The 13,009-nt window shown below is 46.6% G+C and overlaps 1 protein-coding gene across 3 annotated transcripts in view; it reads left to right on the forward strand.

Annotated features, from left to right (window-relative positions):
* The first annotated feature begins 4,344 nt into the window (after window positions 1-4,344).
* LUC7L2 (LUC7 like 2, pre-mRNA splicing factor) overlaps window positions 4,345-13,009 on the forward strand; it is a 46,767-nt gene continuing 38,102 nt past the window's right edge. The window contains exon 1 of one of the 3 annotated variants that reach the window (XM_056523766.1): window positions 4,345-4,549. In XM_056523766.1, coding sequence (XP_056379741.1) covers window positions 4,489-4,549 — 61 coding nt within the window. In that variant the 5' untranslated portion in view covers window positions 4,345-4,488. Of the gene's footprint in view, window positions 4,550-4,791; window positions 4,811-13,009 lie in introns of those variants that run through there. The other 2 variants (XM_056523767.1, XM_056523768.1) reach the window with 2 other exon arrangements.

Consider the following 13,009-nt stretch of genomic DNA (forward strand, 5'->3'; position numbering starts at 1 on the left):
AGTGTACCGGAGCTCCGGGGGCTCGTTGGCAGGTAAGAGAAAGTGTGTTTTTATTTTGCAGCCCGGACGGGATAAAAGGAAAAAAGTGCGCGCCGGAGTACTCCTTTAAGGGGTTAACATGAAAATAGGCTGAATCCTTAAATGGGCAGTATCAGATACAAAAACTTTTGATATGTTGTAAAGCATGTATAACCAATAGGTTTTGTAATTGCTTTTATTAGAAAATTTTCAGTATTTCTGTTTCAATGATTTTTATTGAAAAGTTTTTTGGTACATAAACAAACATTAATGCTACATTCACATTGTGACTTCGTCGGTCATATAAAACATTAGCATCATCCATGGCGACATACACCAAAATATCATACAATCACATTGATATGGTTTCAAACAAAAATAAAGTAACAAACAAAGAAACAAAACAATACATACATTTTCAGTATTTCATACCGAAAAAGACAGTCAAACAACTGCCCCCCTCCCCGCCCACTTGGACACATACTGGTCCTGCTGTGTCCATGCGTCATCACCTATGTCATGGACACACTTCCTTGATTGACAGCTGTGAGTGCAGGGCTCACAGCTGGAGGAAACATCCTCCCACTGTCATCTTGTGTCCCGTTACTGTCAGTGAGGACAAGCTGGGAGTTGTAGTTTTTCTAATGCTAGGGGAGATGTGAGCAGACAACATACTGAGGGAGGGGGCGGAGACCTGCACAGTGAGGCCACGCCCCCTACCTTTGAGAGGAATTCAGATTAGTGAGCTAAATTAAAGCTAGACACATAAAAATTATATGTCCATGGTCAGGATTAGGTACTGAGTGATATATAAAAAAAAAAATGTTTTTGGATCTGACATGTATGCTTTAACCTCTTAAGGACCCAGGGCGTATCCATACGCCCTGGCGTTTTCCGGTCTCTGCCGTGCGCCGGGCAGAGATCGGAACTGGATGCCTGCTGAAATCCTTCAGCAGGCATCCAGGGCAAACGCCGAGGGGGGCTATGTAGGCCCCCCATGTCGGCGATCGCCGCAAATCGCAAGGGAAATCGCCCTTGCGATCTGCGGCGATACCGGGCTGATCGGGTCTCTGGGACCCGACCGCCCGGTAATTTTGCATGATCCCGGCTGTCACAGACAGCCAGGACCATGCTAACGTATAGGAGCGAGGTGGCAAGCCTGCCACCTCCTCCCATCCCCTGCGATCCGTTGGTTAGTTAACCGACCAATCGCAGGAGGGGGGGGCGGTTACTTCCTCCCGTCCTGCCCGGCCCCTGAAAGTCCGGAGAGGACGGGAGGAAAACCGGAGGACGCGGCGGGGGACGGGGGAGTGCTGGGGAGCGGCCCCGGTACTTACCTCGTCCCTGAAGACCCGGATCCCTGCGATGAAGATGTCGGCGGCGGCGACAGGTGAGTGGATCTTCAGCCGCGGTCGGGCCCTTTACAGCAATGCACTTCGCCGTAAAGCGACATGCATTGCTGTAATGGGACCCTGTACCCTTGGCGTCTGGGCATGCTGGGAGTTGTAGTTTTGCAACATCTGGAGGTCCACAGTTTGGAGACCACTGTGCCCTTCCAGATGTTGCAAAACTACACATCCTCAGCATGCCCTTATTGTCCAGGCATGCTGGGAGTTGTAGTTCTGTAACATCTGGCCCTTCAGATGTTGCAGAACTACAACTCCCAGCATGCCTGGACAGTTTTGGCATACTGGGAGTTCTAGTTTTGCAACATCTGGAAGGGCACAGATTGGGAACCACTGTATTAGTGGTCTGCAAACTGTAGTCCTCCAGATGTTGCAAAACTACAACTCCAAGCATGCTGGGAGTTGTAGTTCGGCAACATCTGGCTCTAAAGATGTTGCCGAACTACTACTCCCAGCATGCTTGAGAATGCTGAGAGTTGTGGTTTTGCAACAACTGGAGGCACACTGGTTGGGAAACATTGTCTGTTTCCTAACTCAGTGTTTCCCAACCCGTGTGCCTCCAGCTGTTGCAAAACTATAACTACCAGCATGCACATAGACTGTGCATGCTGGGAGTTGTAGTTTTGCAACAGCTGGAGGTCCCCCTGTGAATGTACAGGGTACACTCACATGGGCAGGGGCTTACAGTGAGTATCAGGCTGCAAGTTTGCGATGCAGCAAATTTTGCGCATAAGCTCAAACTCGCTGTAACCCCCCGCCCATGTGACTGTACCCTAAAAACACTACACTACACTAACCTAACACAAAATAAAATAAAAAGTAAAAAACACTACATATACACATACCCCTACACAGCCCCCCTCCCCAATAAAAATGAAAAACGTCTGGTACGCCACTGTTTCCAAAATGGAGCCTCCAGCTGTTGCAAAACAACAACTCCCAGTATTGCTGGACAGCCGTTGACTGTCCAAGCATGCTGGGAGTTTTGCAACAGCTGGAGGCACCCTGTTTGGGAATCACTGGCGTAGAATACCCCTATGTCCACCCCTATGCAAATCCCTAATTTAGGCCTCAAATGCGCATGGCGCTCTCACTTTGGAGCCCTGTCGTATTTCAGGGCAACAGTTTAGGGCCACATATGGGGTATCGCCGTACTCGGGAGAAATTGCCTAACAAATCTTGGGGGGCTTTTTCTCCTTTCACCCCTTATGAAAATGTGAAGTTGGGGTCTACACCAGCATGTTAGTGTAAAAAAATAAATTTTTTACACTAACATGCTGGTGTTGCCCTATACTTTTCATTTTGACAAGAGGTAAAAGGGAAATACGCCCCCCAAAATTTGTAATGCAATTTCTCCCGACTACGAAGATACCCCATAAGTGGGTGCAAAGTGCTCTGGGGGCGCACAACAAGGCCCAGAAGGGAGAGTGCACTATGTACATTTGAGGTGATTTGCACAGGGGTGGCTGATTGTTACAGCGGTTTTGACAAACGCAAAAAAAACTAAACCCCACATGTGACCCCATTTCGGAAACTACACCCCTCACGGAATGTAATGAGGGGTGCAGTGAGAATTTACACCACACAGGTGTCTGACAGATCTTTGGAACAGTGGGCTGTGCAAATTAAAAATGTTGTACAGACCACTGTTCCAAAGATCTGACAGACACCAGTGGGGGGTAAATGCTCACTGTACCCCTTGTTACGTTCCCCAAGGGGTCTAGTTTCCAAAATGGTATGCCATGTGGGGGTTATTTTGCTGTCCTGGCACCATAGGGGCTTCCTAAATGCGACATGCCCCCCGAGCAAAATTTGCTCTCAAAAAGCCAAATATGACTCCTTCTCTTCTGAGCATTGTAGTTCGCCCGTAGTGCACTTCAGGTCAACTTATGGGGTACCTCCATACTCAGAAGAGATGGGGTTACAAATTTTGGGGGGTATTTTTTGCTATTAACCCTTGCAAAAACCCTTGCAAGTGTAAAAAATGAAGATTGTGAATTTTCTCCTTCACTTTCCTGCTATTCCTGTGAAACACCTAAAGGGTTAAAAGACTGACCGAATATCATTTTGTATACTTTGGGGGGTGCAGTTTTTATAATGGGGTCATTTGTGGGGTATTTCTAAGATGAAGACCCTTCAAATCCACTTCAAACCTGAACTGGTCCCTGAAAAATAGTGAGTTTGGAAATTTTGTGAAAAATTGGAAAATTACTGCTGAACTTTGAAGCCCTCTGGTGTCTTCCAAAAGTAAAAACACGTCAATCTTATGATGCAAACATAAAGTAGACATATTGTATATGTGAAAAAAATATATATATTTTGAATATCCATTTTCCTTACAAACAGAGAGCTTCAAAGTTAGAAAAATGCAAAATTTTCAAATTTTTCATAAAATTTTTCACCAAGAAAGGATGCAAGTTACACATTTTTTTTACCACTATGTTAAAGTAGAATATGTCACGAAAAAACAATCTCGGAATCAGAATAATAACTAAAAGCATCCCAGAGTTATTAAGGTTTAAAGTGACAGTGGTCAGATGTGCAAAAAATGGCCGAGTCCTAAGGTGTAAAATGGCCTGGTCCTTAAGAGGTTAAAAATGAAACAAGCAATCTGATTAGTTGCCATGGGAAACGGCTCCCCTCTTCCTCTACACAGGTTTTGAATCCGTTTCTCACGTATACCTCTGACGTCACACACAATAGGGGGAGGCGGTAGTTGTTGAAATAACACGTCACTGCAGTCGCGCAGTACGTTATGCCCAGGCACTACGCCGACCAATCAGCTGTCACACACCAGAAACAGGGCGACGCCGCAGCCAATCAGAGCGCGGAATTAGCCAACCAATCAGAGCGGCTAGCGAGGTCTGAGGGAATTCTCGGCCGCTCGTTTCTCGCGATACTTTATTGTCTCTTCATTCTGTAAACCCCGCGACCGGACCCCGGCAGACAGACGGTACCGTCACCCCCCCCCCACCCGGAGGAGCAGGAGCGGAACCGAGTGTCCCTGACGGCGGACGGACGGCGTAGTCTTCCTCACGTATTGAGTCCTTTACTAGTTCTCAAAATGTCGGCGCAGGCCCAAATGCGCGCCATGCTGGACGAGCTGATGGGGACGTCTCGGGACGGTAAGTGGCCGCTCGGCTCCGTGCAGCGTTACCTTCACGTTGTCTGTTGCTTTCTCATGAGGCGGGTGAGTTCTTGGTGTGTGACATATGGCGGCGGGATGTGTCATTGCCTGGGGCAGGCTTGGGGGGATGGGGGATTGGCAGTGTGCGGCTCCCGTACTACCGTCTGCAACGGGGAAGGCGGGAAAAACAACAACAACACAGGCACCATGTGACCTGAGACCAAACCATGCGCAGCCGGTTCTGATTGAGGACAAACAGGTAGTTTTTGTATTCAAATCCCCCTAGGTCAGTGGTCTTCAACCTGTGGACCTCCAGATGTTGCAAAACTACAACTCCCAGCATGCCCGGACAGCCAACGGCTGTCCGGGCATGCTGGGAGTTGTAGTTTTGCAACATCTGGAGGTCCGCAAGTTAAAGACCACTGATCTAGATCTTCAGACTGTGGACCTCCACAAAACTACAAATCCCAGCATGCCCAGACAGCCTTCAGGCAGTGTTTCCCACTCTGGTCTCTTCAGCTGTTGCGAAACTACAATTTCCATGATTGTGTGGTTTAACCCCTTCCCTAGGTCCCAGATTGTGGACCTCCCAAATGTTTATATACCCCAAAATTAGACACTGTTAGGATTCTTTCACACTACAAAATCCTCCGTTTATAAACATCCGTGTGAAAATCAGCTGAAAAACAGCAGTAACAAAATCCTATACGTTCGCTAGAAAATCCCATTATAGTCTATGGGATTTTCTAATATGCGTCTTAATCCGTTATAGTCCGTTATTGATAACGGACATTAGTTTTGTTATTACGGAAGGAAGAGTGCATGAACTATTTCTTCCGGAACTATCTTCTGAAACAAAACTAATGTCCGTTATCTATAACGGATTAATGCGCATATTAGAAAAATCCCAGAGACTATAATGGGATTTTCTAGCGGACGTATAGGATTTTGTTACTGCCGTTTTCGGCTGATTTTCATGCAGATATTTAAAAACGGAGGATTTTGTAGTGTGAAAGAAGCCTTAGAGCTGGGCGGTATGAGCAAAAACGTGTATCACGGTATTTTTGTAAGTGGCGGTTCCATGGTATTCAACAGTATCTCCCCCCCCCCCCCCCCCAAATGTGTTCCGGGATGCCGATTCTCTTCCAACCCTCCCCCCCAATGAATTATCAGCTGTGCTGTCCCCACATCATGTCACCGCAAGCGCTCCTGCACATCCACCGGCGCTAGAAATCTGTACTGTACTACAAATAACATTTCCCGGGCTCTGGTACCGTCTTCACTGTCCTGCGCTGTGGTCCTCTTGCTGTTTCCTTGGGACGGGAAAGTCGCAGAGCCGCCAGCCTATCATTTGCCGGGGCGGGACATCGCTGCGGCCGGTGGTAGGCTGAGTGCACTGTCATGTATGAAGCCGGCCGGCTCGTTACATGACAGTGGGCTCAGCCAATCAGTGGCCGAGGCGGGACATCACTGCGGCTGGTGATAGGCTGACAGGTCTGTGACGTTCCCATCCCCAGGACTGCAGCGGAGGGACCGCGAGGCTGGTAACGGGGAACATCGGAAGGTGAGTTAAAGTTTAGTTTATTTTTGCAGCCCGGGAAACTTTATTTGTAGTGCAGTACAGATTTCTAGCACCGGATGGGCAGAGGAGCGCTTGCGGTGACATGATGTGGGGGACAGCGCAGCTGATAGTTCATTTGGAGGTGGAAGAAAAGCAGAACAGCGCTTGCGGGTCACATATGATTAGTTCCCCGATGTGGGGACAGTGCGCTGCGGCGGATAATTCACTCATTCGAGGGGGGGGAGGGGCCCAACCAGTATTGCGGTATGGGCAAAAATTCATAATGTGCAGGAAAAAAAATTCCGTATGAACCGGTTTACCGCCCAGCACTAGGCACTACTACCAAATTCTTTAATATTCAAAACTTAAGTACAATTTAGTGAAAATACATATAATCCACACATCACTTAGCTCTGAAGAGAAGTCACAGCCGGCTGTGTGGATTATATGTATTTTAACAAAATTGTACTTAATAATAAAGTTTTGAATATTAAAGGTTTTGGTAGTAGTGCCTAATTTTGGGCTATATTTCTATATGTAACACTACACCTGAGGTTGCTGGTTGGTGGGACTGGTTTCCCACTTTGATATTTTTGGTCTATGTTGTAAAACTACAACTCCCAGCCTTTGTCTGTTCCGGCATGCTGGGAGTTGTAGTTTTGCAACAGCTGGAAAGCCACAGATTGGGAAACACTGCCTGAAGGCTGTTCGTACATGATGGGAGTTGTAGTTTTGAAACAGCTGGAGGGACGTGTATAAATGGAAATATAGTTTTACAACAGCTGGAGAGATACAGATTTGGAAACACTGCCTGAAGACTGTCCAGCCATGATGGGAGTTGTATTTTTGTAACAGCTGGAGGTACACAGTTTAGTGACCAATGTATAGCTCTCCAGCTGTTGCAGAACTGCAACTCCCATCATGTCCTAACAGCAGGAGAGGTTGTCAGGGCATGCTGAGAGTTGTAGTTTTGTAACAACTGGAGAGGCACAGATTAGGAAACACAGGGTTAGGGGCTGTTCCTGTTACATTCTGGCTACACACGGCAGATACTGTCAGAAAGGCATCGTGTCCTATGTACTGGAGCAGCCATAGACTTCAATAGAATGAACGTAGTCTACGTGTTAATACGTTTTGTCTGTTACATCAATAGGTGATTTTTTTTTTTTTTTTACAGGACAAACCACCGTCTACCAGGCTTTTGTGTCAGGCACATAACTAGGCTATGATAGGTCTACTGAAGCCTGTGGGTACCATATGTCTTAAAGGGGTACTCCAGACCCAAGACATCTTATCCCCTATCCAAAGGATAGGGGATAAGATGTCTGATCGCGGGGGTCCCGCCGCTCAGCGGCGGGACCCCCGCGATCAGACATTTTATCCCCCTATCCTTTGGATAGGGGATAAGATGTCTTGGGTCTGGAGTACCTCTTTAATAGAAGGTGCACTAATGGTATAGTACTGGGGGCGGTGCTGTTTATGTAACAGAGTAGCTTGAGGGACTAATTCTATGGGACCGCAGACTCGGCTATTTTTTTTTGAACTTGCTAGCCATCTTCATATATGGGGAAAATCCTTTTTAGAAAGCCCTTGGAACTATGACAGTGGTGACGATCCCAGGGAAGGACCATAACCAGTAATGCGCAGTATATGTCTCCCTTCTACTTTACAGCAACTTGAGCCTAGTTGGCTATATAGCTGGGGGTTAGTTTCCCAAAACTGCCGCTACCCCCTGATACCAATGGCACTGTCTCCTGCTTTAATAATTGACTCTTCACTTACCGGGAGCCAATGAAGCTGAGGACCATATACTTCAGAGCATTATACATGCATAATAAAGCAAGGGCTTTTCTTCTCGGCTTCATTGGTGCAATTGATATAAGTGCAGGTCTATGCTTTTAGTAAGTAAAAAGTGAATTGTCAAAGTTTAGTGGGAGTGGGTGAGCCTAATAATGGCAGGTTTGGGACACCCCCCCCCCCCCCCCCCCAGGTTCCCTTTACATGTCATTACTCTCCTCTCTCTGAACCACCTAATAATCAGCTCCTGTCCGTCACATTTCCTCCATTCACAATAAGGTCCCCTTGAATTATTGTACACATTTTGAAAACGGTTATAATGTACATACCCTGATAAGGAATAATTTTTTCATATGTTTTTTTAAATGACGACGTGTGATGTGTTGTTGTGTGACTGCCAGTTGTTATTTACCCCTTTAGGCGGTGCGCTCAGATCCTGTTCTTCTGGTTAACAGGTTCACTGTAAGCACGTTATCCACAAGACTGTCATCTCTTTGTGAGGTGCAGACACCAATAGATCGATACAGTCCTCAAAGGATAGTAGAAAATAGAAGGGGGGGAAAAAGGGAAATGGCAATAGTATAAAATTGATGGTAAAGTAATGGTAAATCTGAATCAAGGATAAGTACAATTAAGACAATGTTTATTACAATATCACACCGGACATCTGGGCAGGGCCCTTGCACCAGATGTTGTATAAAAAGCTGATTTATATATTAAGTAGAAGGCGCTATGAGACAACCACCTGTGGGTAGAAAAACCACATAGGTATGTATATAGCCTTGACATGTCCGTATATGGGGGCATATTGTAGAAAAGTCCAACAATAAAGTCGTAACTGGTGTTACAAATAGCAGTTCAGGGAGCGATAAATTGCCAAAAAATAGTTAAATGTTAGAAATAGTTCAGCAGAAGCTCAGTAAGTTCAATAGTGAAGGGTAGTACCTGTAATCCGGGATGTGGTTCTGTGATAGCCTGGGGGAGTAGGGTATGCAGATTGAAGCTGTGTGGTGACTAAAGGGTGCTTGTTAACCCTTGCTATTCGTGACGCCAGGGTGAGGGCTCCTCAGTAATGCTTGTCCTACCGCCACCCTTCCCAAGAGCCATAGGGAGGTAGATAATAATGGAATGTCCACAACCGGAGAGTTTGCTGAAACAGTTGTAACTTTTACTGAAGATTTTATGCAAGCTTCATAACCGTGCTGTTCCACTGGATTTAGGGGATTTAGTTGCGGTCCAGTAGTCACGCTAGCTTTAGCGGGGATTAGTTTAGAACTCACGGTTTAAAGTAGGGATCGACCGATAATCGGTCTGGCCGATAATCACGATTTTGGGCATTATCGGTATCGGCAATTACCTTGCCGATAATGCCCCGACACCGCACGGCGACCGCCCCCTTTTTTTTATATATATCTGGTGCAAGGGCCCTGTCCAGATGTGAGGTGTGGTATTGTAATATTGTCTTGTACATACCCTTGATTCAGGTTTACCATTATTTTACCATCATTTTATACTATTGCCATTTCCCTTTTTCCTTGCTTTTTTTCCCTTCTATTTCTATTTTCTACTATCCTTTTGAGGACTGGTTTTATATATAATCCACATTATAAATGCACTTCTTACATAATTAGTTCTTTTGGCATTTAGACCAATCCACTTAACCTCAGGACTAGAGATGAGTGAACTTACAGTAAATTTGATTCGTCGCGAACTTCTCGGCTCGGCAGTTGATGACTTTTCCTGCGTAAATTAGTTCAGCTTTCCGGTGCTCCGGTGGGCTGGAAAAGGTGGATACAGTCCTAGGAAAGAGTCTCCAGCCCACCGGAGCACCTGAAAGCTGAACTAATTTATGCAGGGTAAGTCATCAACTGCCGAGCCGAGAAGTTTGTGACAAATCGAATTTACTGTAAGTTCGCTCCTCTCTACTCAGGACAGTAAGCTTGAGAGGGCTACACATTTACCTCTTGTTTATATTTACTTTTCCCACGATTTGTAAACGTATATCCTGGCTTGTTGGTAATTCCACCGAACAGTCAGAGGCCAGTTAAAGGGGTATTCCAGGAAAAAACTTTTTTTTATATCAACTGTCTCCAGAAAGTTAAAGGAGTAGTCCAGTGGTGACTCATAGGGGAACAACTTATCCCCTATCCTAAGGATAGGGGATAAGTTGCAGATCGCGGGGGGTCCAACCGCTGGGGCCCCCTGCTATCTCCTGTACGGAGCCCCGACAGCCCGCGGGAAGGGGGCGTGTCGACCCCCGCACAAATCGGCGGCCGACACGCCCCCTCAATAGAACTCTATGGCAGAGCCGAAGCGCTGCCTTCGGCAATCTCCGGCTCTGCCGTAGAGATGTATTGAGGGGGCGTGTCGGCCGCCGCTTCCTGCGGGGGTCGACACCCGCTATCTGGCCGGAGAGCCTGGCCCCCGTACAGAGAGATCGCGGGGGGCCCCAGCGGTCGGACCCCCCACAATCTCAAACTTATCCCCTATCCTTAGGATAGGGGATACGTTTTTCACGACTGGACTACCCCTTTAAATAGTTTTTTTTTTTGTAAATTATTTCTATTAGAAAATCTTAATCCTTCCAGTACTTATCAGCTGCTGAAGTTGAGTTCTTTTCTGTCTGACAACAGTGCTCTGTGCTGACACCTCTGCTTGTCTCAGGAACTGTCCAGAGTAGGATCAAATCCCCATAGCAAACCTCCTAATGCTTCAGACAGTTCCTGAGACAAGCAGAGGTGTCAGCACAGAGCACTGTTGTCAGAAAAGAACAACTCAAATTCAGCAGCTAAGTACTGGAAGGATTAAGATTTTTTTAATAGAAGTAATTCACTAATCTGGTTACCCTTTTAAGTCACATCAGCCTCTGACCCGCTTTGACTTGCTGCTAGTATGAAGCCCTGTATATCAATTGTGCTGGTCAGGGTGAGGAGGAGGAGGCGGCATGCTGCTGTGAATGTTTGCCCTCGACGACTGTTCTGTGAAATTACCAAACAGCCAAGATAGAAGTGACTGGTTGTAACTGGGAACTAATGTGAGGTGCTCATCAGTAAGGGAGTGCAATATGAAACGCACCAAAGGTGGCATAGGAAGCAACAGTGTGCCAAAAAAGTAATTTACACGAGTTATACTGATATAAGCCCCAGCCCGATTGTGGCTTCAATAATAATGATCTATGACCCTATGAGTTCTGGTCTTTGACCCACAGTTGGGTCAGGGGAAGCGTCCATATGACTGGCATTATGAGGATTGGTCTTGTACTCTTGCAGTGTGTAATGACCCTGTAGTGCTGGGCGATATGACCAAAAATGAGTATCACAGTATTTTTCTAAAGTATCACGGTATTTATTTTTTTTTTTTACATTGAGACTTGCATTGAGGTGGCGTAGCGGAACTAAATGGGCTTTTGGAACTAAATTATCTGAACACTGGGGCAGTGGAGTACCCTTTTAAATGATGTAACAAACAACCCTACAGCCTCCAGCTGTTGCAAAACTACAACTCCCAGCATGTTGGACAATATAGTAGTGTATAGTATAGGTCAGTGTTTCCCAACTAGGGGTGCCTCCAGCTGTTGCAAAACTACTACTCCCAGCATGCCCGGACAGCCGTTGGCTGTCCGGGCATGCTGGGAGTTGTAGTTTTGCAACAGCTGGAGGGCCTACTGTAGGTATAGTATATTATACAGACCCCTGTCCATCCCAGAACCCTGACTCACCTTTCCAGTTGCTGCAGGGACCGTCCGGGGAGGGTGGTCCGGGCCATCCATCCTTCCTGTAGTGTCTGGTGGCATTCCGGGTGGAGGGTGAACCGGTCCGGGCTGTCCTTCTCCGGGGGTCCTCTTCTCCACTCCGGGCAGGCTCCGGCCTAGTAATGCTGCATAGATGCCGCTGCGCAGTGACGTCAGTGCGCAGCGACGCACCTGACATCACGGAGTAGCGGCGTCCATGCAACGTACTAGGCCGTAGCCTGCCCGGAGTGGAGAGGATGACCCCCGGAGAAGGACAGCCCGGACCGGTTCACCCTCCACCCGGAATGCCGCCGGATACTACAGGAAGGATGGATGGCCCGGACCACCCCCCATTACGGATAAGTTTAATTTTTTTTATTGACTCGGAGGGAGGGGGACGGGCCCGACCGGTATAGCGGTATGGGCAAAAATCCATACCGTGGGAGAAAAAAAAAACTATCCGGTTCATACTGGTATACCGCCCAGCACTATGATCCTGCAGCTTTAAGTATCTTGTCCAGAGAAACACAGCAGATAAGAACCCTTTGGCCCATCCAGTCTGCCCAATATTCTGAATACTAGGACTAGTCCCTCGCCCTGTTTTTATATGAAGGATAATCTTATGCTTTTCCTTATCTTATATAAATTAATAAAATTATGTCCTCTTGTGGTGGTTTAGTCCAAGTACTGGATTACCCCTTTACCTTGTACAATCCCTGCTTCATGTCTGATCTTCCTATAGATTGCCTTCATGGAAGATTTGTTCTAGGTAGTGTTATGACCAGTGTCTGTCATCTCTCTGCTCTTTTCCTCTGTGTATTGAAACTCCGCACATCACATTACAAAGTGGCATAGAAGTCATCCAAATTCTAATTCCCCCCCCCCCTTTTTTTTTTTTTTCAACTTAAAGTATTTTTTTTTTAAATAGATTAATGTCCTATTCTGTAGATCATCAATAGTTGTTTGGCACAGCCACATCACCAGTATGTAGACATTGTACGGAGCTGGAGGCCGTGACCACACAGAATTATTACAGCTCCCATCAATGTGAACGAGCTGCATTAACCCAGCCTGGCCACCACACAGAGTACATTGTTTACATCCAGGTGCCACGGTTGGGCCTTTTAGCTATTGATAGTTTAGAAAAACAAATAAGTTGAAGAGGCTGTACTCACCACCATCGTTTTTAATCTGCTTTATTTTTCACTCCAGCAAGGGTACATTCAGTGGGTACAAGGCATAGGCAACATGTTTCGTGCTTAGACGCGCATCATCTGGCTGCTATGGCAGAAACATGTTTCGCACTTGGATGCGCATCATCTGGCTGCTATGGCAGAAACATATGTTTCGCGCTTGGATGCGCATCATCT

Source organism: Hyla sarda, chromosome 6 (genome assembly GCF_029499605.1).
Source record: "Hyla sarda isolate aHylSar1 chromosome 6, aHylSar1.hap1, whole genome shotgun sequence".
NCBI classification, from domain to species: Eukaryota; Metazoa; Chordata; class Amphibia; order Anura; family Hylidae; genus Hyla; species Hyla sarda.